The 27492-nt window shown below is 38.7% G+C and overlaps 1 protein-coding gene across 1 annotated transcript in view; it reads left to right on the top strand.

Annotated features, from left to right (window-relative positions):
- The window catches only part of TUSC3 (tumor suppressor candidate 3), a gene marked incomplete at its 5' end in the record, with an annotated part of 141591 nt that overhangs the window by 99739 nt on the left and 14360 nt on the right, over positions 1 to 27492 (top strand). Inside the window, one exon of the mRNA XM_080929067.1 lies at positions 5447 to 5536. Coding sequence (XP_080785193.1) covers positions 5447 to 5536 — 90 coding nt within the window. The remainder of the gene's footprint in view (positions 1 to 5446; positions 5537 to 27492) is intronic.

Raw genomic sequence — 27492 nt, 5'->3', positions numbered from 1 at the left:
TCTGATGTTGCCAGGTTGGTTGTCTTGGTTTCCATCGCTTAAGTTCTTTCGCTTTCCACTTGCCATCTTGTTGTCTATGATTATACGTGGTCTTGTTTTCAGTGATTAGTACCTGTCTCTCCCATGTACCTGAGCGCACGAGGTTTTAGGAAGAAAAATGATTCTGAGTGTTTGGCTTTTGGTGGGCAAGCAGTGACTCAGCTCTGTGTTTGTGGGCTCAGATGTGGGAGCTCTTGTGAGGCTGTTGTGGTAGCTCAGCACTGTCCGCACAGGTCCTGAGTACTCCTGGCAGGGATCTGCTCTTTCTCTAGTCAACTATGGACCATTTTCCCAATAGCACAGTACTTTCTCCTCTCTGAGGACTCCCGATTTGCTCTCCCTGGGCCTATGTCTTACTCTCTAGTCTAGGTGTAAGAGGGTCTGCAGTGTTGAACTTCAAGCACTGCCTTTCCCAAGCAAATCCCAGCTCCCACTAGCAAGGGCTTGTGCCTTACTGTGGGCCTGTGTTTCTAGATTTTGAGCCAGGGCTTTTCGGGCAGATCCCCAGTCCCTATGCGAGAGTTCCGGCTCCACTGAATCGGAAGGCTGAGTTTTTCGTGTGCTTGGCTTAGCCCTCTCTGCGTTTTCACTACTCACAGTGTCGTCTCACTAGGGCTGTGTCCCTGGATCTCCGCTGTTCCAGGTGGCAAATGGCCTGAGCATTTTATCCTTGCACAAGAGCTTTCCAGGCAGATACCAAGTCCCTATGCCAGGGTTCCTGGTCTCCTGAAGCAACCGGAGAGCAGCGTTTTCCGCGTGCTCAGGCTAGCCCTCTCTGCGCTTTGGCTCCTCACAGAGCAGTCTCAGCAGGCCTGTGTCTCTGGATCTCTGCTATTCCCGGTGGCAAATGGCAATCCAGAGTCCATTTTCAACAAATGGTGCTGGTTCAACTGGCAGTCAGCATGCAGAAGAATGCATATCGATCTCTTCTTGTCTCCTTGTACAAAGCTCAAGTGCAAGTGGATAAAAGACCTCCACATAAAACCCAATACACTGAAACTAATAGAAGAGAAAGTGGGAAATTGCTTAGAAAATATAAGCACAGAGGAAGACTTCCTTAACAGAACACCGATGGCTTATGCTCTAAAATCAAGAATTAACAAATGGGGTCTTATTAAATTGTAAAGTTTTGTAAGGCTAAAGACACTGTCAAGAACACAAAATGGCAACCAACAGATTGAGAAAAGATATTTCCCAATCCTATATCCAGTAGAGGGTTAATATCTAATATATACAAAGAACTCAAAAAGTTAGAATTCAGGGTATCAAATAATCTTATTAAAAATGGAGTACAAAGTTAAACAACGAATTCCCAACTGAAGAATATGAATGGCTGAGAAGCACCTGAAGCAATGCTCAACATCCCTAGTCATCAGTGAAATGCAAATCAAAACAACCCTGAGATTACACCTCACACCAGTCAGAATGGGTAAGGTCAAAGACTCGGGTGATTGCACATGCTGGTGAGGATGTGAGGAAAGAGGAACATTTCCTCCATTGTTGGTGGTATTGCAAGCTTGTACAACCACTCTGGAAATCAGTCTGGTGGTTCCTCAAAATATTGGACATAGTACTACCTGAGGATCCAGCTATACCACTTTTAGGCATAAACCCAAAAGATGCTCCAACATATAACGTGGACACATGCTCCAGTACATTCATAGCAGCTTTATTTATAATAGCTAGTAGCTGGAAACAACCCAAATGCCCTTCTATAGAGGAATGGATTCAGAAATTGTGGTACATTTACACAATGGCGTACTACTTAGCTATTAGAAACAATGATTTCATGAAATTCTTAGGCAAATGGATGAATCTAGAAAATATCACTCTGAGTGAGGTAACCCAGTCACAAAAGAACACACACGCTATGCACTCACTGATAAGTAGATATCAGCCCAAAAACTTGGGATAGCCAAGATACAAGTCACAGACCACAGGAAGCTCAAGAAATTAGAAGACAAAAGAGTGGATGCTTCAGTCCTTTTTAGAAGGTGAAACAAAATATTTACAGGAGGAAATACAGAGACAAAGTGTGGAGCTGAGATTGAACTAAAGGTCATCTAGAAACTGCCCCACCCAGGGATCCATCCCATATGCAGTCACCAAACCTGACAATGTTGTGGATGCTGAAAAGTGTATGTTGACAGGAGCCTGATACAGCTATCTCCTGAGAGGCTCTTCCAGAGCCTGAGAAATAGTCAGATGCTCTCAACCAACCACTGGACTGAGAGTGGGGTCTCCAGTGGAGAATTAGAAAGAAGATAGAAGGAGCTAAAGGTTTTCAACCCCATAGGAAGAACAACAATATCAACCAATCAGATCCCAGAGCTCTCAGACACTAAATCACCAACCAAAGAGTACACATGAAGGGACCCATAGCTCCAGCTGCATATGTAGCAGAGGGTGACATTATTGAATATCCAGGAGAGGAGAGGCCCTTGGCTCTGTGAAGGCTCAGTGCTCCACTGTAGGGGAATGACAGGGTGGGGAGGCCAGAGGGAGTGGGAGGCCGGGTGGCTGAACATCCTCATAGAGGCAGGGGGATGAGGGATGGAGTAGGGGATTTCCAGAGGGGAACCCAGGAAAGGGATTAACATTAGAAATGTAAATAGAGAAAATGTCCAATTTTTAAAAAAGCATTAAAAAATGTGGTGCAGAACTAAACAGAATTTTCAATAGAGTAATCTCGAGTGGCTGAGAAGCACTTAAATTTTTTTTCAGCATCTTTATTCATCAAGGAAATGCAAATCAAAACTAATCTCAGATTCCAACTCACACTTATCAAAATAGCTAAGATTAAAAACTCAAAAGACAGCACTTGCTGGCATGGTGGTGGATAAGGGAGAAGACTTCTTTATTGCTGGTGGGAGTGCAAACTTGTACAACTACTCTGGAAATAATATAAGCAGAGTCCGGTATCTCAGAAGACTCAGCATAGTTCTATTGTAAGAATATGTGGTACCAGTCCTGGGCATACACCCAAAAGATGCAACACCATCCTCCAAGAATATTTGCTCATCTATGTACATAGCAGCTTTATTGGTAATAGCCAGAAACTGGAAACAATGTGGATGTCTTATCAACTGAAGAATGGATACATAAAATGTGGTACACTTACACAATGGAATACGACTCAGCTATTAAAAACAAGAACATTATGAATTTCTCAGGCAAATGAATGGAACTAGAAAACATCATCTTGAGAGATATAACCCACCCAAAAGGATGTGAATAGCATGTACTTACTCATACATGGATTTTAGCCATCAAGTACAGGATACTCATGCCATAATCAGCAGACCCAAAGCTGCCAAATAACAAGGAGAGAAAAAGGGACGAGGGTTGAATCTTTCCCTCTCAGAAAGGAAAGCAAAATAGATATTAGAGGTCTATAGAAGTAGGGAATATGGTGAACAAGGGCATGTGAGTGGGGTTAGCAGGAGATTATATCTCGGGAGAACAGAAGAGTGAGAGAAGGTAGATTGGCCAGGGGGGTGGGGTTGGATGGGAGGATTCAACCATCTCTAGGATGTGCCAGAAACTTGGGATTGAGAAAGGCCACAGAGGGTTAAGCAGGTGATTCTAATAGATTTCTAGCTGTGGGGATATGGATCCTGAAGTGGCCACTTACTGTAGACAAGCAGGCAGGACTCCCAGTGGAAGGATGACAGCAACCCACACACAAAGCCTTCTATTCAAATTGTGTCCTCCTTACAAGATGTATAGGTACTAAGAGCAGACACTGAGGAAATAGACAACCAATGACTGCCTCAAATTTAAACCCATCCCATGGGCAAGAACCATTCCCCATCATTATTAATGACACTCCATTGTACCTGCACACAAAAGCCTAGCTTGCATAAACTGTCTCCACCCAACAGCTGATGGAAAGAGATGCAGACTAACACCCAAACAGTATGTGGAGCTCAAGGAGTCTTAGGGAAGAGTTTGGAGAAAAATTAAGGGACCTGAAGAGGACAGGGACTTCACTGGAAGACCAACCCAGTCAATGAACATGGACCCCCTGGGTGCTCCTAAAGACTGAGTCACCCGCCAAAGAGCCAGCAGGAGCTGGACCTTGGCCCCAAGCACATACGAAACGGATGAGCAGCTTGGCTCTTATGCAGGTCTCCTACAACTGCAGCAGGAGCTATCCCTGAACCTGTTGCCTAACTGCCTATCTGTGGATCCCTCCCTGCTGAATGGACAGCCATGACTGGTATCAGTGAGAGATGATGTACCTAGTCATGCAGCAACTCTTTGTACAGGGTGGAGGGGTAGTGGTTGGAAGGCGACACCCAGAAGGAGGCTTCCCTTTTAAGGAGAATGGAGGAAGACTTAGGTGAGGTAGTTCTAGGAGGAGAGGAAGGGCTGATATTAGGTTGTAATTAAACAATCATCCAACCAAACACTCCCTCAAATAATAAAACTTATTCCTCTGAGTTTTTATATCCTCCAAAGGTTTACCATGTCCTACTCTTTTTTGTGTTTTCTTAAAAAAAAAAAAAAAAAAAAAAAAAAAAAAAAAAAAAAACCACAGAACTTTAGATGGCTACTTATTGCTATTTTAACCCTCATGGGGGTTACCAGATCCAGTAAGTGAGAAGAAGGTAATTGAACAAACTACAGAACCTAAAGAGCACTGAGTGTGATCGGTGGTGCATGGGGTGTTTTCAGTTGTATGGATTTAAAAGTAATGTTTGAAGGGGTCTCACACACCGGTGAGTTCCCATGACTGATCTGTAACTTCTGTTCAGTACCACTGCTACCCTGTGTTATGTTTTGTTATCATTGAGATTTCTTTTCCAAATACATTTTCTCATATTGAGCCAACAGGTAAAACAGTAATTCCTAGGAGTTATTCTTGAGTATATTCTTCCTCTGTTTCTACTGATCTGGATTTGTAGTGTGGAAGTTGGCTGTATGCAGCTACTTACTAGTGGATATATAGAGGGCATAACCTAAGAACATAAGCTTTGCATTGTTGTAACGGATGTGCAAATGAAGCTTAGAAAGGAGGCTCATGTGGGTTTTCTTGTTGTGGTGGTGGTTTTCTTTTTTTTTTCTTTTTTTTTTTCCCCTACTGCATGTCTCAGCTCTTTGAACTAGCTTAGGTTGTCAAGTGTTATTAGATTGTCACTGTCAAGAATTTAACATGTTGTGTCATTTAGTCACCACTGTATCTCTTGGTGTGAATTAGTTACTTAACTATGGAATTAAAGATGCAGAGAGAATAAGTAATTTGCTCTGGACCTTATAGGAACTGAATTTTTTTTTTAAATCCCGGGAGCTGATGATACATAATTTTTAAATGGTAGTTTAATGGTGAGCATTACATTTTAAATAATTCATTATTTTGGCATTCCCTGGCTGATGTATTGAAATACTGTACCCTGGTTTTCAGTGTATAGTCTTTGCTATGACGTCTGGCCAGATGTGGAATCATATCCGTGGACCTCCATACGCTCATAAGAACCCACACAATGGACAAGTGGTAAGTTTAATTTCTATCCATCGATATTATAAGCATCGTTTAATTACTACCTCTCTCTCACATATGCACACATGTATAAACACATATGCATACCTGTATAAACACATAATATTTATTACTTTAGGGTAAGAATCTTTCTGTCATTGACTTCCTAAAATTGTGCCCATTACTGAAAGTACAATGCACTTAGGATATTTGTACCAGTTTGTAAGTTATTGTGACAAATAATACTTGAGGAAAATTGAACAAGTTGCACCCAGTGTTTAACCTAAGTGTCCCTAAGTTTAACCTTCAGAAGTTAATTTAAATATTGTTAATAATTACAATGTAATAGAGTGTTAAAAAACTAAAAGTGGATTTGAAAAAATATGTAGAATGTATTATTAAATAAGAAGCAGTTTTCACATTAGTCGTAGCTCCCAGATTCTTGTGACTTGGCCTGTTGGCTCTCTGTTCCTTGGTTGGGAAGGAAGTACTGTAGTGCATTAGTGTAGCCATATTGCTCTACAGTTTAATGCTACATTTCTGGATATTAAAAATATCTGAAGGTATGCTTTATTTTCATTCAGATCCATAGATTGCAGTTCTCACTCCATGCCTGCCCTGTCCCTTTGATCAGTCGTTGGCATTCTTTAGGTGGTGCTCCTCTTGCTCCTCATATGTAAAGACGTCGGTGTGTAGTCTGCAGTAGTCACTGTTGTGTCGCTGTAACCAAAGCACCTGACAGGAACAGCTCAGGAAGAAGGGCTTACGTTTGCTCACAGTTGGAGGGGGGTACGTCAGAGAAGAAGAACATGAGGCGGAAGCTGTTGCCACAGTTACAGACAGGGAAGCAGAGCAAGTGGGCTACAGAGCAGGGAGGGGACAGTGAAGCATCTCAAAGGTCATTGTGGCCTAATTTCTCACAGCGACCTCCACTTGCTAAAAATTTATAGCCTCTAAGAAAAATACCATTAAGTGGGGGGAACAAATGCTCAAAGCATGAATCGGACAAGGGAAAGACATCTAACCATACTACTCAGCCCATGACATCCAAGGCATTATGAGCACCTCCAACTTCAAGAGTCCTTAGTGTCTTATAACTTCCTTAGAAAGCTTCTTAGACTATTTGATATTCCGAGAACAGACATTGAAGGAAATCCCTTAGATGTGTGCCCCAGCCACATTTAAAACAGAGAGAACAACAAGGAATGTCTCAGAGTAAACCCTCCATTCCAAAGGGAGGAGTGGGAGGCAGTAAGCACTGAAAACGCAGGCACTGTTAAGCCTGTGCTTCATGCCGTCATGTGAACTCGAGTGAGCTTGGGCAGCCTCGTACGCATGGCGCAGCAGCTACAGTTCCTGTGTGTCTTTCTCCTGGCTGTCCGCTGTCTCATGTTTCTGCTGTCACTGCCATCCGGAGTTCTCCATCCTGTACGAAGGACTTTGGGATGTGATGCCACCACACATTGCCTGACCTCATGAGCTTTTCTTAGAAATCTGATACAAGCCCATTAGACTATAAATCCCTTCCCAGGCACACAGGTAAAGCATACATGGACAGCACCAACTTGAGCTTCTGTATAAACGAATATCTAGAGTTCTCTGGACTCTGGTTTGAGTACTCTCTCTGCTTGTGCAACCTGACCTGGAAAACCCTTATCTGGGCGACCTCAATGAATGGCAAGCCTGCAGATTGTTCTTTATGAGGGAAGCCTTTAAATGGGTGTTGAGTTTTATACCGTTTTTTCCACTGAATGGAGTTTACCGTCACCGTGTTTTTCTTACTGCCCTGCTGCAGCCTTTTGTTATTGATGTTACTTTAAAGATTGCAAATGCTTTTTTCTGATCTTATTTTTTTTTGCCTGTGATATTAAATTCACCGATTTCTAGTCAAATTTTATATACTTTGCATTTTTCTGCTCCAGTCTTTGTTTCCATTTTTTTTTTCCGTTTAAGTAACTATTCTAAAGCATGAGCACTGTAAGCTCCAGAAGCCTAAGAGTCGCGTGGTCACTACATCGGCAGGAACGGGATCCTGGGATTAGTTTCATCAATCATTCACTGTTGTGTTGCACAGACCACTAGTCTAAGAAGCATCTTATGTTTCTTTTAAAAACGATTTTGGCTATTAGTACATGAGGCATGTTCAGTCTTAGTGAGCTGCCTCCTATGTCACTATTAACAATGACTAGTTACTAACATTCATTCACCCAAATCAGCAATAATGATACCACTCAGTTTCATGAGCGGAGATGTAAACTGTTTCATGTATCTTAAGGGTTACAGTTTTTGTGGATCATGTCCACCCTCGATGGCCCTGTCTTATTAAACCATAGGGCACATGTGTGTATGACATGCAGCTGGAATGTACAATAATAATAGCTTCGTGCTTAGTACTGCATGCTAGCATCCACTGAACTGTGTACCAGCAGGATACGTAAGGAAATTGTGGGATGAGACAATGAGGCATGTACCACAGAGCTGCTTTCCATGCAACAGTAAAGAAATGTCTCTAATGTAAAGTGAAGCTAGACAAGGAAATGTATCAGTTGTCAGGTTCACCCATTAAATTTATTGATGTTCAAAACTAATCTATGTGTTAGTCCCCAAAAAAGCAGCTGCTCCGATGCAGGGAAGAGGACATACAGTAAGTGATCAGGTGGCTTCTGCCTGTCTGTTTTATACATGACACATACAGTGTTACACAGATGCAAATACATCTCAGTATACTGTGTGTGTTTGTAAAATAAGAAAAGGAAAGGATATCATTTCCTTTGCATACTGTACTATAAGTTTTCTTTAAAAAATAGAAAATTAAAGTAAATGTTTAAAAATTAATGCCTGGTAGTTTTTCTACATTAAAGGTTTTATAAATGAGCTTACAATGGTAAATCCTAAGTATTATAAAATTTAAATTTAAAGCTCCCCGCATGTCTACTGGAATGGATAGAGGTGTGTTTGCTCAGTTTTGTTCTCACTAACGGTGCAGACCTCGGTGTGCGTCCATCCGTATTCCATCGAAGTGTTTGGACTTCACATGCCGCAGCGTCCTGTGTCTTCCGGGCTCGTGTTCTTCATGCCTTCTTAGGCTGCTGTATCCGTGACAGAACAGGAAGCTCTGCTCACTGAGACCTGCTCCTGGGCTTCTGGTCCCCAGCATTCGCGGCCAGTGTTCCATGTTGCTCCACTGAGGGATCTGCAAACCATACACTGAATACTCTGTTAGGATTCCACAAGTAAAAGCTTGGAATCTGAAATAATAGGTGAATGTCCTCATTTGTGAACCTTTGCAGGTCCCTGTGGAGGGCTGCAAATTCTATCCCGCATCAGACTTCTCTGTTCTGCCAGACAGCATTGCATGAAAAGATGCCCAAACTGTCACACTCAAGCCATGTGGCCTCGTGTGGTTTGTAGAATGATTAGGTATATTTGTGGCTGCTGTAAGGGCAGTGACAACCCTCATGTCGACAGCTTAAGGCCAGGTGGATGCTAAATATCCGATACTACAAACTTTAGCCATGAATAGAAAAATTACCCTTTCCACACGGTGATTGTAAAAATAGAAAAGCTCTTCTGTAGGTCTGAGAAAATCTGATGATTGACTTTTTAAAAACCGGCATAGACCTGTTGGACAGAATTTAGCTAAAGGATTGCTGCTGTTGCTGGCATTAGCCAGAGCCAGTCATGTGCTGTTGTTACAGATTTTATCTTTTTTAATCTCTAAATGCATGGGATGACTTCTCACTGGGGAAATATATATACATACATACATACACATACATACACACATATATACATATATATTATAATACATATAGTAATACGATATGCAATCTAAAGAAAAATACATGGAATTGATAGATGACATGTCAGCTCTGAACTTCACACTCTGTATTTAATCATGTAAGTTTTTAACTGGACTAAAAGGACTGAACAAAGCAGGTTTAACAAATAAAATAACATTTTATAATGTTCTGAGTGGTTTATTTCATTTTCAATGCTTTATGCATAAATGTTATCTTGAATACAGTGTTTTGTTCACATTCTCACATATTGTAAAATAACACACACTTAAAAGAAGCTGAGAATATTAACAAAGTTCTATTTCAGAGTAAGTGGATATGAGGGATGTAGGAGAATTAGTACTGCAGGAGGGGATATAGCTGATGGCAGATGGGCTTCTCGCTATTAAGATGCTATGTAGTCACACAAGGCAAGCACTAATGATCACTTAACAGCATGAAAGTCATCACAAAGTAGTCATTACAGTGTAGCTACAAGAAAAATGTACAGCTCATGCTTACATGGGAAAAACACTTTCTGTTGGGAAATAATCATCACAAAGAAAAACACATAAAATAAAGGTTATACTTAGGTATTACTCCCACTCAAAACAAGCACATCATTCTGTTTAAGATTTAGGTGTAAGCTCTTGCCTGAGATTGGTGGTTGTTGGTTGTACATAATCCAGGGCTTGTCCCTGCTTTGCAGATGAGTTCTGTGTATTCTGAGTGTTCTGCTCCCATGTTTACAAAGGAGAAGCAGTCGTGAAGCAATATGGCTGCTGGAGGCTGCAGTCAGCATCAGTGACCCACTGAACATGTTCATGCCTCAGACTTTACTCACAGTACACCTTTGAGGGTCTTAGAGTGTGATCTCATCTCCAGTTAGAAGGAGGAAGCTATGGACTTAAAAGTATTGTGATGTTTTCTTTAGGAATGTTTACAAATGCTGTTCAGTGCTATCTACAACAACAACAACGCTGGCCTTATCTTTACATTTCAAAAACTAGCAAAGCCGGATAGTGAAATAAAATCAATATAGGAAAAATGGACAGAAAACTCATACTAGGGTTTCTGTCCTGTACTTGATCATCTTTTATTTTTGCGTGAGGTGAACATTTCGTGAGAGTGCATTAAATATCAGGTGCGATGTTCGGTACAGGACATTGTGAGATCTGTAAACAAGAAAGGAATGTGAGGGGTGCTGTGGGTCAGCAGAAGGTCTCATTTCTAGAACCTTGCTTCTCACTATGCCTTTGGCAGTAGGATTATTTGAGGTTTTGTACCACTGGACAGAAAGGAAAGCGTGTGTGGCTATGTATTAAAGTGACACTCTATGTGTCTGGTCCTTTACATGCACTGCCCTACGTTCCCTGACACTGTTCACAGCAGTGCCTGCCTATCTGGCTTTGGCAACATTGCTGGCTGTTACTGATTACATGCTTTACTCCATCTCTGCCCGATACTTTCATTGTTAACCTTAGCTATGTCATGTCAAAACTGTGAGCACTGTAAACTGCTTCCTTTCAAGGATTTCTATGTACCATATCCCGTCATTAAAAGGGACCAGGTTGTCAAGACCCTTACCTCCTCACAAGGCACTCTACATGACAGATATTTGATAACTTACAGACATAAATATGTCTTAACATTGCAAATAGAAATCCACAGTAGTTCTGGACCTGTAACATACCATGAAAATAAGAGTTTACTAATCACGACCTTGACAGATGGCAAGATGGTGCAGTGGCTAATGATATTTAAAATCAGGCCTTCAGACCAGAGTTTGTTACCAGGAAATACACATACTGGAAGAAGAAAACCAATCCCTGCAAGTTGCCATGTGACATCTGTGAACACGTCTACCATAGCCTACTCCTATGCAGACATACAGACACACACACACTCCCCCCCCCCCATATTCTCTTCCCTTCTCTTCTCTTCTTTTCTTTTCTCTCTCTCTCAATCCCAACAAAAGGAAAAACTTTGAAAATAAATACACTTGTTATAGAACACAAAATGAGAATGTCAAACCTTAATAGAACTAAATTTTCTCTGACAAACTAAAGTAAATTTGATTTTGCCTGAAAGTCAAATGAGAAAGGAATCGGGGTTTCTAAAGAGTAAAGGTTGAATTACTCATTAACTTCTTCAAAATGTTTAAAATTTTCAAATTATGGAAAATTATTTTGTTCTTTGGAAAAATTAATGTGTGAAATAGAATCCAGTTGTCCTTAAAAACTATAGATTATTCTCACTTAAGGAGATTGCATAATTACATTAAATATAAATCACTAATAAGTGTATGAATTGAAATCTGAGAAAAGCATTTTAATGTATATCTGTAAAGGTAAAAATAAGACCTTATGCCTGTCCCCGATGGAGAGGACTCTGTGAAGACTTACCATGTATGATAGGTACCTCATTGATAGTAGGGAATGGCTGTGAAGTCTGCCTTCTCAGCATTCAGTTATCTGCCACTTCTGTGCACACCAAAATGAAAGTGGGATAATTTTAAATATTTGCCTTAAAGTGGTTTGTGTTTTTGTATGAATGCTTTCTGTATACTTTAACCCTATATCATATGTTGAATATGTTCTCAAAATAAACATTTGTTCACTGCCTCCTATTAAAATAACACGAAGGCAACATCATTTGCTGTACACCATAGTTCAGATTAGCCTTGATTTTATACATGATCCAAATTTCAAACGGTGCTGTGGAGGTAATGAAATAGGTATGTGTTGCAAAATTTTCACATTTCTTTGCAAAAATCATACTGAACAAATTCATGTATCAATGGATTTCTCTCAGCTTCTGTAATTCCACTTCTCTTTTTCTCCCTCTCCTTCAAAAATCATGAAATCTTCAATCATTTATGTTCAGATTACTGAGTAATACAGAATGTGATGGAGATAGAACAGCAAATCTGATACATTGTATGAGTTTAGTTCTCATTCATAGTAAACACAACACTTTCTCATTATGTACTGTAGTTTACAATGACAATCTTTTTTTCATTCCCAGAAGCCCCCCTTATCTGACATAGGCCATATATAATTTTTTTTAAAAAGTCATTTGTATGTTTCAGTGACTATAATCTATTTTGATTGGCATTCTCTTGTTTGCTTTGATTCTTTTAACTATATATTATGTTTCATAAACATATCCACTAATGAGGTGAGAATATCTTGACCACAGAAGGAGAATGTTCTTCACTGTTGTAATTCTCCTTTTGGTAAATGAAGAAATGTACCAAAGAAGGTGCACTTAAAATAAACAGGCGAAATAGATTACATATGATTTATTTCTTTCTTATTTTTACAGTATAGTGGTTTTCCATCTGCATTCATAAATTATCCCAAACTTTGCTTTATTTGTTTTATTTTTTTTATTCTGTTTTAGAATAATCTGAGAAAATAATGGAATTACATATACTACATTTTACTCTCCAGTTGAACATTGACTATAGAATATACATATTATTATTTTATAAATACTTCTAGCTTTATAACATTTCTTGTTTAGCCTGCATACCCATAATTGATTAGTTGTTATATGTACTAAAACATCATTCATTTTGAAAGTTTAGCCAAGATACTCAGGTCAGATTTAAATAAATGCTTGTATCAAAATATAGCTAATATATACCATACCATGTTGAAATGTCTGTAAGATACTGATTTCTTTACTTCAGCCCCTGACTGTACATTTAAAAATAAACATTGAAGTGTACAGTGTGCAAAAAGTAAGCTGTGATCCCCGAAGTGAGGTTTTAACTGAAGTGTACAGTGTGCAAAAAGTAAGCTGTGTTCCCCCGCAGTGAGGTTTTAACATTGAAACAACAGAGCTGCTTTGTGAATATGCAAAAGGTAGTAGTACTTCAGTTTGCTCCAAAGGGGACAGTTACTGTGTAAAGAACATGTTCTTCAATAAAGGAAAAGTTGGGCCCTACATCAAATCTTGTAAAATTCTGTCAGGAACCAAGAATGTTAGGCAACATTATATAGAGTCTCTTCTACTGAGAAAATGAAAAATGATTTTTACAATAAAGGGGTATTGCGTCTGATATTAGATTGCATTTTATATACTTACTAAATAGGTCATATTTTCAAATTGTAACTTTCAGTCTTTTGAAATGCATCTCACCTTCTGTGAGATGGTATCACAGCATCCTGATCTTTCTCTGGACCCCATGCTGTCATTTCCAGTTTAGCTAGTTGCACACTCAAATTCCTACAATCCTTGCACATACTCAATAATTACAAGAAACCAAACTGTCATCTGAAAATACTAGGAGAAAAGTGCTCTCCAGGTACAAGAGTGCGTAAGTACATCATGGAAGAATTACTATAAACCAGGGGTTCAGAGCTTTAGTCATTGGGGCATTTAAAAAACTTGAAGTTTTAAATGTGCTGAAGACGATCCATGACTTTAGAATTTAACTTTTAACCAGTAATTCAACCAAAGTATCGTATGATTTCTACTGAGGAATGAGATTATGTGACATAAATATAGGGTCACATGACCTTAAAGAACAGGTCATGTGAGCTTTAAGCTCAGTTATTATGTTGCACACAAAATATAAATATGTTTTGAACTTGGCTACAGCTTAAGTACTTTTATATAAAATTGTATATTCTATAGAAAATGGCATCTGAAACCTTTATTGTTACGTAGTTAAGTATGTAGGAACATATCAGTGTTCAACTCCCTACCTTGTCAGCAGACAAACTGTATATGAACTTCCTGGGGATGAAGGGCTTTTTGTCCAGCTTCAGAAAGCAGAAGTGGAACCTTCCCAGGTCTTTGAGGCTGGGAGTAAAGGCTGTAAGGTAGGCTGTACACGGTTGGCAGCTTCTGTGTAACTGGAAAAGATTGTAACACACAGTTGTGATCCCTGGATTCTGTAAGGCAAGACTCTTAAAGTTGTTGACTCGGGTGTGTAGACTATTCTCTATGATAAATTGATTTGTACAGAGTACCTGAAGCAAACACTGTTGATATTTCTTCGGCTCACATTCTTATCTTTGTTAGGCAGAGATTTCCTTGAGCGAACTACTAAGTCAGGTTGACACAGATGTTCTCAGTTCTCAGCAATAATTCAGGAGGTTGTTGTTGGTTTTCAGGATAATGGCCCTGTGATGAGAAGGGAACACTTCCGTATGGAGCAGCATTCTAGTGCAGAAGAGACTGTCCTCATGGCCACGCAAAACTGGCCTTGCTATGCTCTTCGGTTTTAAATACACATTTTATAAATGGTAGGCAATCTGTATGTTACCAAGCCGAGACTTTTATATTAGAAATGCTGCAATAACTTTTTTTAATAAGCAGTAGTTGGCGATCCATCTGCATCTACGTTGAGATTGTAGGGACCTTACTTCCGCAGCACTGCTATGTTAGCAAGATTTGTGTGTTGGCAGTGTGTAGGGTGTGTGCCTTGCATGTACATGTGCACACAGGCTTGTGCATATGCATGTGCATACTTACTCATGTGCATGTGTGTAGTATATTAACTTGAAAACTATTTGTGACCACATTGTATGGTACTTTAAATTTTCCTTTTATTTCTTTTCTCTGTAATTTCATAGAGTTGCTTCTCTCACACCAGTTAAACAAATATTTCAAGTGGGTTGTCCTCGACTCTTCTGGGTATCCTACTTGTGGTTCCCCTTGTTTTCCACTGCCTCACCAGCCTGCTTGGTTTGTTGTTCAGTGATGTTAGAACTAACCAATTTCCTTTAAAGTCATTCTTACTAGACTGTTGGTAACATGTTCTGGTAGAAAGTTTCTCAGAGGACTGAATCTGAGTGTCCTCAAGCATGGCTGTTAGGGTTAGAGAATGCTCTGTGGTATGTGTTCTGAGCCAGTGCTTCGTGCTGGCAGTCATGCCTGGGAGCCGCTCTGGCGGATGATGGGAGGGAAGCTCATCCTTCTGTTCCCATCGATGCTTTCACGCTTTTACCTCTTGGTCCTTACTAGGGAAACAGCTCATGGAGCCCAGCCTCCTGTGTTATGACACAGCAGCGCTCATATCCACGTTTAGATGTAGTTTTCTAGCTCTTAAACTCACTGATCTTTCAGATGGTGAGTGCTTTATTCAAGCATTACTAATGTGTAGGGAAATCGTTGTCCTGGTGCCTCACTGCACTAGGCTGTAATGCATAGGCATGAGTATTCCCCCCTTGTCTCAGAACTCCATGGAACTTCTGGTTCATTAGAAGTGAGGGTGATCTGTTAGCTATGGAGGCATATCTATATGACTTATCTGCTTATTTCTCTCTTTTAGCCTAGTTCTGTTATTCTGGCTTTAATAATAAGTCAGATAAGAATGCAGAAGAAAACATGATTTTTTAGGAAAAGCTCCATGTTTGAAGTGCTGTTCTCGGGAAATGTTACAAAATGTAACTTCTATAATGTAACAAGAACACCCACTCAGAGGCTGAACTTCTGGCTCTTAAGTTAGCTTATTAAAAATATCTTTTTAGACTATCTTTTTAAGGTATTTTATCATTTTATATGCATGAGGCTTTGGCCTGCATGTATGTGTATGCATTATGTGCATGCCAGTTGCCCACAGATTGCAAAAGAAAGCCTTGGATCACCTGGATTTTCTCCACTAGGACTCAAACCTAGCTCGTGCATAAGAACAACAACTGTTCTTAGCCGCCGAGACAGCCCTTTCTAATTATTCTTGATGAGTGTTCTCATCTAAGCTGATAATGGAAAATGATTTTGATTATCAATAGAGGCACTTCAAATCATATTAAAGGAAAAAGGGAGGACATGGTTTTGGTGTTAAAACAGAACAAATTTGTATCACTCATGCTCAAGTGAGGGTTGCGCTATAAACTATTAATACAATTGTAGATATTTCATGACATCCATTTGTATATGAGACTCATCTACTCTCTACTCTTGAAAGCATAAGCATATGACCAGAGGATGACACTCTGAACATTGTGAGAAACCAAAATACTTTGGAGGAAACATTGCTCAAATGAACTCATTTAATAGTTCATTTCTTTAAATTTGGAAATGAAGCTATAGGGAAACCTATAGAGCAATATAAAATAATTAAGATATATCTTTTGAGAGAGATGGACCTATATTTTTCCAGAATAGATTTTGTATCTCATGGTAACCTTATCTTTGAGAGAGCAAGTCACTGTCATAATACCTGTGAAAATTAATTAAATCATAGTTGAATAGAAAGCATACATAGTTGGGAAATTATTATCCCAAGCCCCTATCAGTGAGTTGGGTAGGTGCATACTGAAAATGCTGGTTTGAAGATGTTGGACTTTGATGTCTTCTCTTCAGCCTTGTGGTGGGCCTTTCACACACTCTCTGTTCGTTAACTGAATTCAGTGTGAAATACATCCTAAAATGTGGATATTGTCATGCTTAGTCCTATACTTTTTTAAGTTATGAAAGTTATAGCTGTTCATCGATTTTTCCAAACCTTCTAAATATTGGGCATGGAAGAATGATGAGAAGTTTCACTTGCTATGTTGGGGTAGAACTTTAAAATTAAACATGAAGTTTAAGATACTGCTGTTGTAGCAGAACTGGAAACCCATCTTTCTGTGTTTGAGTTCAGAAAACAGCACAGAGAACTGTGAGAGGCCAGGTTTATAACTTTCTACAGGGACTTAGCAAGTGGGGGATGACAGATTGACTTTCTAACACTGCCACACTAGAGTACCACACACTGGGTACTGGATCATAGGAGGACTGTGTTCCCATTTCAGAGGCCACATGCACATAGACTGGCAGGGATGGCCTCTCTGGAGGTTCAGGAGAACCTATTTTCTGATAGTTGTCTGAAGTACTTGGCATTCTTTGAATTGTTGATACTCCACTGCACAAAATGCTCATAGGATGAAATACGAAGGCAAAGTATGGAGCAGAAACTGAAGGAAAGGTCATCCAGAGACTGCCCCACCTGGGGATCTTTCCCATATTCAGACACCAAATCTAGACAATGTTGTTGATGCCAAGAAGTGCATGCTGACAGGCGCCTGATATAGCTGTGTCCCGAGAGCCTCTGTGAGAGCCTGACATGCAGAGACGGATGCTCACAGCCAACCATTGCACTGAGCCCTAGGTCCGCAATGAAGAAGTTAGTGATTGATGGACTTCCTCAGACACAGGCACAGCCTCCAGAGGAAGAGAGGCCTTGGTGCTACAGCCCAGATGTAACTAATACTCTTAGCAGTACTTGTGATGGCTCAGTAACAGGTGAGGAAACTATCCGTGTCAGTTATGGAACATGCCTGTGCCATACTGCTTGGCGTAGGGTCACAGTTACTTTAATAAGGATATGTGACTTTTCTTGAAGATCATTATATTCACTGCTATACTTTTGTAGAAGTAGAAATGTAAGTAATGATTCATGAGCCATCTAACAGTTACTATAAAAGATTGACTATTAAGAAATAACTTGCCTGACCCTCAAAGCATTATTTATTATTTATTATTCACAAGCACTTACCCTTAGAATTTTCAAAGCACTGTAAGGTAAGTACTGAGAATATCAGACATCTATTGTTACAGATACATTTGAAAGGGAAATGAAAGTTTAGGAATTTGGTTCAGTGCTAGATTGCTAGCTTGATACTTGGTACCCCTGGGATTGAACAGAAATTTCTGTAGTTGTTGATTTCCCATAATAAATATTAACTCAAAAATTAATTGTATTTGCTATAAATTGATGTGACAAAGCTGTAAAATCATTTACATTATTGATTACATAATCACACTATTTCATACCATTAGCTATTAAGTTAGGTATTAATGTCCAAAGGAATATAAGAAGCCATTTTTTTAAAGTACATGAGGAAGGAAAGAAAATCCTATGCAAGTATGTAGTCCATTTTAAATTTTCTCTTGTTTCTGAATGCAATGAGATCTGTATGTATAGGAAAGTGTTAACAACCATTTTTTGTTCAAACTCTTTGGAAGGTGACCCAAAAAGTAACCTTTCAAGATGTGCTTTACACCTGGAACATTCTTACTCTGGTTATGTGTTTTTTCTCTTGTGTCTCATCTGTAGACAGAAGGCTTCGCAGGGTTCCACCTCCCGTTTTGTTCAAAGAGGAGAACCAAGGTAGCTCATTTCTGCAGCTGTCCCCAGCACCTTCACTCCAGGGTGCTTTGTGTTCTCCCTACCGTTTCTTTCTTTCGTTTTTTTTTTTTTTTTTTTTTTTTTTTTTTTTAACAACTTTATTTTACAAAACAAAGATAAATGTAAAGATTTTAAGCATTTTTTGCATAAAATTATACAATACATTTTTGTCAGTACTTTTTTTCAGATTTTAAAATAATTTTTACATAAAACTATGAATATTATATTTTTAGTCAGTACTTGATTTTTTTAAAGGTTTGATAGTATGCATTGAAAACTTAATAGTTACAATGAGCATAAAGTACATGTAAAACAAAATGTAACATGGAAATAGTCAAAGTTTTCTTGTTGTATAAAGATTTTTTGTTTTGTTTTGTTTTCTTTATTTCTTGGACTTCATACAGTCTGTGAGTTGTTTCTGGGGCAGTGCGAGCCTCTGGGGGTTAGCATCCCACTATCAGTGACTGCATATTATGTCTGTTCTTTTGTGACTGGGTTATCTCACTCAGAATGATATTCTCTAGATGCAGCCATTTTCTTAAGAATTTGGTCAAGTCATTGTTTCTGGTGGCTGAGTAGTATTCCATTGTGTAAATGTACCACAATTTTTGTATCCATTCATCTTCTGAGAAACATCTGGGTTCTTTCCAGCTTCTGGATATTATAAATAGAGCCGCTATGAACATTGTGGTGCATATATCTTTGTTGTGTACTAAGGTGTCTCTGGGGTATATGCCCAGAAGTGGAATAGCTGGGTCTTCAGATAGTATTATGTCCAATTGTCTGAGGTATCGCCAGACCTATTTCCAGAGTGGTTGTATTAGTTTGCAACCCCACCAACAGTGGAGAAGTGTTCCTCTTTCTCCGCAACCTCGCCAGCATCTGTTGTCATCTGAGTTTTGGATCTTGGCCAATCTGATTGGTGTGAGGTGGAATCTCAGGGTTGTTTTGATTTGCATTTCCCTGATGGCTAAGGATGTCGAGCACTTCCTCAGATATTTCTCAGCCATTTGATATTCCTCAACTGAGAACGTTTTGTTTAGCTCTGTACCCCATTTTTTAATAGGGTTATTTGATTCTCTGGTGTGTAGCTTTTTGAGTTCTTTGTATACCTTAGATATTAGGCCTCTATCTGATGTGGTGTTGGTAAAAATCTTTTCCCATTCTGTTGGCTGCCATTTTGTTTTCTTGACAATGTCCTTAGCCTTACAGAAACTTTGCAATCTCATTAAGTCTCATTTGTTAATCTTTGACCTTAGAGCTTGAGCCATTGGTGTTTTGTTCAGAAAATTTTCTCCTGTGCCTATATGTTCTAAAGTTTTCCCTACTTTCTCATCTAATAGTTTCAGTGTATCTGGTTTAATGTGGAGATCTTTGATCCACTTACACTTGAGCTTTGTACAAGGAGATAAGAAAGGGTCTATTTTCATTCTTTTGCACGTTGAGTGCCCTAAGGTTTCTGTCGCTGCCTCTTTATTGACTGTCTCAGGAGAGACAGACATCTTGTTATTTAAGGTTCACTCTGCCTTAAGTGTCTCCAGTTTGGTTTTTGTTTTCCTTTTTTCTTTTCTTAACACTCAGTACAGGTACAGCAGACTTGATTCTGTGGTTCAGCGAAAGTTATAAGGCATGATAGTGCTTTACTTCCATACTTAGGCCCCGCATTTATTTCGAAAGAGCAGAATCAGACCCTGCCTGACCTGGGACAAAAGCTCAGCTGACACTGAACTTCTTTAAGTGTTCTATGAAGAGTTCTAGTCTACCTGTGGGTTCCCACAAGTAGGCTTGTTCCCTAACTTCCTGCCATTTATACCACCGTGTCTTTCACACCACCATGACACATACTGGTATCATCTGAGAGGAGAGAAATTTGATTGAGAAAATAACTCCCTAAGGTTCAGCTGTGGAAATCATTTTATGATATAAGGCATGTTCTTAATTAGTGACTGACAAGGGAGGGCCCAGTCCATTGTGGGTAGTGCCATCCTTGGGCAGATGGTTCTGAGCAAGTCTGCAATCAACACCCTCCCATGGCCTCTTCATCAGCTCCTCCCTTCAAGTTCCTGCTCTGTTTGAGTTCCTTCCTGATTTGTTCAATGATGAAGGGTAATGTGGAAGTGTAAGCTGAATAAGCCCTTTCTTCCCAGCTTGCTTTGGGAACTAGGTCATGGTGTTTCATTGCAGCAATAGAAACCCCAGTACTGTTGATTTTGTTTAATTTATAGCCATTATTTTATATTAATCTTAAATAACTTATTTGCAATGACAGTTCTTTCATTGTGTTAAAGGACATACTTGTAAAATGTTCTGAGTTTCTAAAATACATAGTTACAAAATTGTCATTTGCCAGAAATCCTCCAACAAAAGGAAATGCAAATTCTGCCCCACTGTCACCTATCTCTTAGATCTCCTCATGTGAATAAAATCTGCAGTTTGTTTGTTTGAAGAAAGTCTATCAGGTCAGTTTAATGTGCACATAATGGAGACTTACCAGACCTGCTTGCTTCAGGTTTATGAACAGCCTTTTTAGTCAACACATAGAGTGTCACAATTACAGAACCCTCTGGGATTATGCCTTAACCAGGTAAATGTTTAACATTCCACTACGTGTCATGTAAGGAGTTCAGTTCTGAAGACTAATGAAAAGTGCCACTAAATTTTTAGGTAACAATAGATTCATGGTCATTACTGCAGCTACACTGTATTTCTAGTGGCAGATAATTGTAGTTAATCATAATTTTCATGAATAGTTTCTATCATTCTTAGTTTGAGGCAATTAATCAAATGCAAAGAAAGTTCAAGCACAAGGTATGAACAACCACTGGGGAAATGAAACACTGGAAGTAGATGATACCTATTTGTTCCTCTTCTAAACAAACCCAGAAGGACTTGACCGGGCTGTTTTATTATCTATAGCTCATCTGCTGTGCAATGTAGCTGCTTATAAAGCTAATCCTGCCTTGAGAAGTTGGTGTGATTTGGGGACTACAAAGTCGGCTCCAAGGATAGGACTGGAAGCCTGTAGGAGATAAGAGAGCCTTTGCCAGAACACCAGGGAGGGATTGCAGCTTATTTTCTGTGGTGCTCTTGGTGACCCAGTATGTGTCCTTGGCCCCGCATGTTTGCCTGCCTTCATACCATTCCTCCTAGTCCTCTCTCTCCTTTCATACACTTGTTTAATGAGTTTGCATGCTTGTTTTTTTTTTTTACTATTAGATATTTTATTCATTTACATTTCAAATGTTATTTTCGCTGTCAGAAACTTGCTATCCCATCCTCCCTCCCTCTGCTTCTATGAAGGTGTTTTCCCACTCACCCACTCACACCTGACTGCCCGGTGTTCCACTGCACTAGGCCTCTCCTCCCATTGATGCCAGACAAGGCCATCCTCTGCTATATATTCAGCAAAAGCCATGGGTCCCTTCATGTGTGCCCTTTGCTGGTCTAGTCCTTGAGAGCTCTGGGGGGATCGGTTGGATGATATTGTTGTTCTTCCTATGGGGTTGAAAACCCCTTCAGCTCCTTCAGTCCTTTCTCTAACTCCTCCATTGGGGTCCCTGTGCTCAGTCCAGTGATTGGCTGTGAGCATCCTCCTCTGTATTTGTCAGGCTCTGACAGAGCCTCTCAGGAGACAGCTCTATATAGGCTCAGTTGGTTCTGCTTTAAGCAGGAACACACAGTGGGATGTTCTTAGCCACTTTTAAAGTTTTTAATAATGTGCAGTCTCTTGTCTGTCAGGACCTTACAGAATAAAAGTATTCATTCTTGACCTTTAGTAAATATTCTGAGAAACTGAACAAGAAAAAATATTTTTTTTATTCTGTATAACTTGGCACATAAAAGAATTTCAGGACCAGTGTCAAACTACATTTCTACTTGATGGTGATTGGGAATGCTGTCTTGAAATGGAATTAGCAGATAGCATTCCTTAAATTGCTCCCTTAACACAAGTTTGTAGGTTCACATATAAACAACAGCCCTAGTGGGCTATATTTAGAAGTTGTATTTTCAGGAACTAGAGATGAGAAGGTCATTAAAAAAAGGAGCTTTATAGTGGCTCTATGAGCGGAAAGGATGACCATCTTCTACCACACATACTCATGCACCTGACAATTCATCAAGGAATTCCTGTGAGATCGAAGTAGTGTAGAGGTGGCTGTCTTGAAACCAGGACAAGGGTGTTGCCCCTTATATGTCAGGCCCACTGGTACCTCTTCCTTGAACTTTTCAGTCTTCAGCCTGTATGACTCCCACCCAGGTCCTTAGGTGGTTTGTTTGCTTATTTGACTTGGCAATCTCAGCAAACTGAGACACATTATAAACACTATCAATTCTGACCAACAAAGCAAAACATCTTCCATTTTTATAGGTTGTGCGGTCAGCGATTCTGTGATACTCTTAGTAAAAACTCTTGAAAAACCAAAATGAATTTCAAATACTATAAGTTTAAATGCCAGAAGGCTACTTATTTTTTTCTATATCCATGCAACTTGAAGTCAGAGAAAATACAGAAGTATATTTTGTTACCTTTATGTTCTGATAAATTACTTTCTCTTTTTCATTCCTTCTTTCCTTTATTTTTATTTTGTTATATTAATTTCTATACTGATAAAGAGAGCTTGAAATCACATGATAGCTGACATTCTCAGCTTTGAGTCTAGATTTCAAGTCTAAGTTGCCCTTGTGTTAAGAAGTGGTTAATACAGGAATGCAACTGGTAAGGAATTCATTGAAATAGTTTACATGATGCCTCCAAAGATGAAGAGAGGAATTTCATGTCATGGTGTACTGAGAACTGTAAGAGATAGACAGTTTATGAAGACGGTGAGAATGAATGACAACGGTGCTTTCCTAGAGTTTGACCAGCTCCTGGCTCATTTTGCCATAAGCTGTTTTTAAAAAAAAGGAAGGAAGAGGCCAGGCACAGTAGTACGTACCTGTAATCCCAGCACATGAGATGCAAACACAAGGGTCAGGAGTTCAATGTCATCATCTCCTCTACAGTGATGTGAGTTCAAGGATAGTTACCCTGTTATATGTGAGGCCCTATCTCAAAGAGTCAGAGGACAAAAGGAGAAAGGGAAGGAGAAAGGATATTCTGGTTTTTGTTTGATTTTGTTTTTGGCTTTGAAATAAGAGAAACTATTACCTTACATCGTCTATTTCTATCATTTGACTTTGGCCATGCCTTGGCTTTTGAGATAGTATAATGCAGACTAGCCTTAGACTGTCCTCTGCTTTATTCTCAGTACTAGGCTTAGAGTCATGAGGTACATACCAGGCTTTGTTTGACCTTGATAGTTTAGATTTCTTTAAAAATAAAATACATATGTACAAATGAAGAAAATAAAAATTACATACGTAAAAACTGGTTTAAACAGATTTTTTTAAGTAAAAAAAAAAAATTAGGAAAGGGAGTAGATGTCAGCACATAATTTTTTTCCACAATGATTTTGGTATTCTTCTTGAGGGTAATGTTCAACTTTGTTCCAAAGTAGGATTAATTAAGCAGTTTCTCTTGAGGCTCCTAAGACAGTACTTATCCTCATCTTTTATTTGCACATGTAGTATCAACTTGATAAAGAGGGCTTTAGTAAACTTAAAAGTATGTTGTTTTTCATAGTGCAAAGAATTTAACTAAGACATAGGCTGTTTCTACGTGTCTAATAATATATATATGTAAGCCAGTGGACAAGAGCTTTTCTATTTGAGTCCTGTGACTAAGAAGGAATAAATAATTTCAAATTAAGAAAGCATAATTCTATATGTATTTTTATTTTATGCTCAGCCAACTTAAAGCTGATTAATTTTACATGATTATACATATAAACAACTCTAAAGGCCCTACCATAAATACTCTATAGTTGACTAATTCATCAAAGTACTAACAAAAAAATTTATCATCCTTTTTATATACACATACAGGATACTGAGGAAGAAGTCAGAAACAATACAATTATGGTAGCCTCAAAGAGAGCTAAGTAAGTGAAAGACTTGCATAATAAAAATTGTAAGACTTTAAAGAACATACCAGAAGACTAAAAAACAGGGCACATAGATTGGTAGAATTGATATTGTGGTCATCCTATCACAAATAATTTATCGATTCAACAAAGTCACCACTGAAATTCCATCACAGTTATCCACAGAAAATGTGAATTAACAGAAAAATAATATTAACTGTCATAGGGAAACACACACAGAAAAAGACAAACAAAAACCCAAAAAGACCAAGATGCTCAAAGCAATACTCAATAATGAAAGATCTGCTGATAGTACTGCCATTCCCAATTTTAAATTACACTGTGGAGATATAATAATAAAAACAGCATAATCATATAAACTCTACATGATTCCTTTTTACTATCTTTGTATCTGATGTATTTCCTTTATGTATCTTAATGGTCTAGTTCACACTTCAAGCACAGTACAGAACAGCAGTAGAGAAGATTTTGTTTTAGTTATGGCTTTAGAGGAAGTGCTTTGGGTTTGTTGTTAAGTGTAATATTGGCTGTGACCTTCTTGTATCTTGCCTTATTATATTTTTCTGTCCCCATATTCTCAGCTTACACAGGACATTTTTATTAATAAAGGGATGATGAATTTTGTCAGAGGTAGCTTCTGTGTCTAATGAGATTATCATGTGATATCTATCCTTGGGTCCATTTATATGTTGGATTATATTTGGATTTGTGTATGTTGACATATACACATACCTTGCATCTGTGCAATAAAACCAACTTTGTCATAGTAAAAATAAAACTGATGATTTTTTATTTTAAAGGATTAGGCTTAAAATAAACCCTGATAGTGTACATTTACAGGATTATTTTTATGAACCATTTTTTTAATTTTCTCTTAGGTGTTCTTTGAAGTATTCAGTACATTCACTGAATGAACAACATTTATATTGTTATGGCAGAATTTCTGTGTCTGAGAAATTACATGCAATAGAAAATATATTACACGTTTATAACAAACCTATGTTAACTATATATTTCAGAGTGAATCACAATGAGGAAAATATGTAAATGAACACTCTGTCTTAACTTTACAAGAATCATGACTTGACATTCTATATAAGATTGAAAGTGCCTGCATCTGTTAAATAGAAATCTTTAGGCCCAGCTTAAATCCATGCATGGCAGTTTAATCCAAATTGCAGTCGTAATGAAGCACTTCTGTAGACAAAGTATGTCAGGTGAGATTTCTGGAGAGAAGTGTAGAATTGGAATGTATTTTCTGTCTTCGCTGGCCATGTGTTTTTAGTAGGAGCACTGCTCTCGAAGCTTTACTAGCTGTGTTTTGGAACTTTAATGTGTAAAGCATGTTATTCATTAAAAAACAAATTAGAGCTAGTTAATTAAATCTTAAAATATAATGTTTCTTCTGGTCTTAAAGTTATTTTGAAGAATAAAAATGATTAGTAAAGATCAATCAAGTGGTTGTACAAGATTCTGAGAATCACCTTTTCACAATATTAGCCCAACCCACTAGTTTCACATAAAATGTACAATGAATTTATTAATTCTAAGTATTGAAACATGTTTATTTAATATTTACACAGTAGACCCTACTTTGTGGTGTATGCTTGAGTATTATTCCTTTATACTACAGAATGCACAGTGTTTCTACCCCAGCGAACAGCTCAATTTTTCAGTTGTTGGGGCTAATCTTGACACCATCCTGTGTTCTTTCCCCTATTTCTCTTCTCCTCCCCATTGCTATAGAGAGACAGATACTATATTAATAGCTTAATAGATCATACTTGTAGTTAATTTTATAAATGCCTATTAAGGAATATTCTGTTCTCTTTCTAAAGTTAAGATGATTGAGCTTAATTGACTTGTTATTGGCAAGGTACATAGTTACAGATTCAGAATGTTGTGTGGTGCCACAGATATTACACATCCATTATGTATTTTTTTTATTCTAGTTGTACATATAGATAATGTTTAGCACAAGACTTTTGCACTGTGTTGAAAAATAGACTGGATTCTTGGTTACATGTTTCTTTCACATCTTGGAAAGCATTCAAGGGTTCTGAAAAAGTAATGTTAGATTTGACTTGCTTTATACAGGATTAATTTCACTGAAAAATAGACTGATAGGGTAGAGAGGAGGGAAATAAAGGAGTCTTTTCCATAATCTCAGCAAGAGGTGACGAATACTTGACAGACATGAAATCTTGGACTTTATTCCTTAGGCACCTTGGCCAGTTCTCCCTGTAAGTACTGACAAACACTGAACTGGGGATGCCTTTAAAAGTGGAACCCATGGTATTTTCTGATGACTGGATGCATGGGAGAGAGGAGAGGAAGAGAAAAGGGACGAAAGTACAATTTCAAGGTTTAGACTGAACAATCAAGTTGCCTATCCCTGAGATAAGAGAAAGTGCACATTCTGGAGCATAAAGGAAAGTGCATGGGAAGCTGGTGTCTAGTCCTAAGTTTTAGCTTTCCAAGTGCTGGTGTCTATTAATGACAACTGGATGAATTGGAACAGGTGGCGCTCTAGTTTTAGTGCAAATGTGAGAGCCATGCACTCAGATTTGCTAACTAAGGGGCTTAGGTTGGGTGAGATACCATGGTACAGAAGAGATGCCTAAACCTATGCATCTCTGAGGCACCCCAGAGTTTGGAGGTAGGTGGACATTGACAACATTGATTGCCTTGAACCCTAAGGAAGAGAATCTAGGAAAGCAACAGAATCAACAAAAAAGAGAGGCTGACCCAGTGGAGCAGTTCAGGAAGGGATTGAGTAAAGCAAGTTTGAGAAATGCTTTCTCAGCAGTGCATTTGAGATCTGGCCATGGGAGCTTCTCAGTGAGCATAAGCTTTATTTGAGAGGATTCTGTAGCTTAGAACAAGCAGGCAATTTTTTAACCACTAACTTGAAAAGAAAACCTGAATTTCTTTCAATTTTCCTAAAGTAGGCATAGTGCCCTGCAGTTGTTACATAAGTTTGGGCATATCATCCTAAACTGATATATTCAGGTATTTTAGGGAGTTCCATCAGTACTGACTTTAATTCCTTAAAGTTTCACACAAGACCTGTCCTCT

Source organism: Micromys minutus, assembly GCF_963924665.1.
Source record: "Micromys minutus genome assembly, chromosome: 14".
NCBI lineage: Eukaryota > Metazoa > Chordata > Mammalia > Rodentia > Muridae > Micromys > Micromys minutus.
This window is presented reverse-complemented; position numbering and strand designations above follow the sequence as displayed.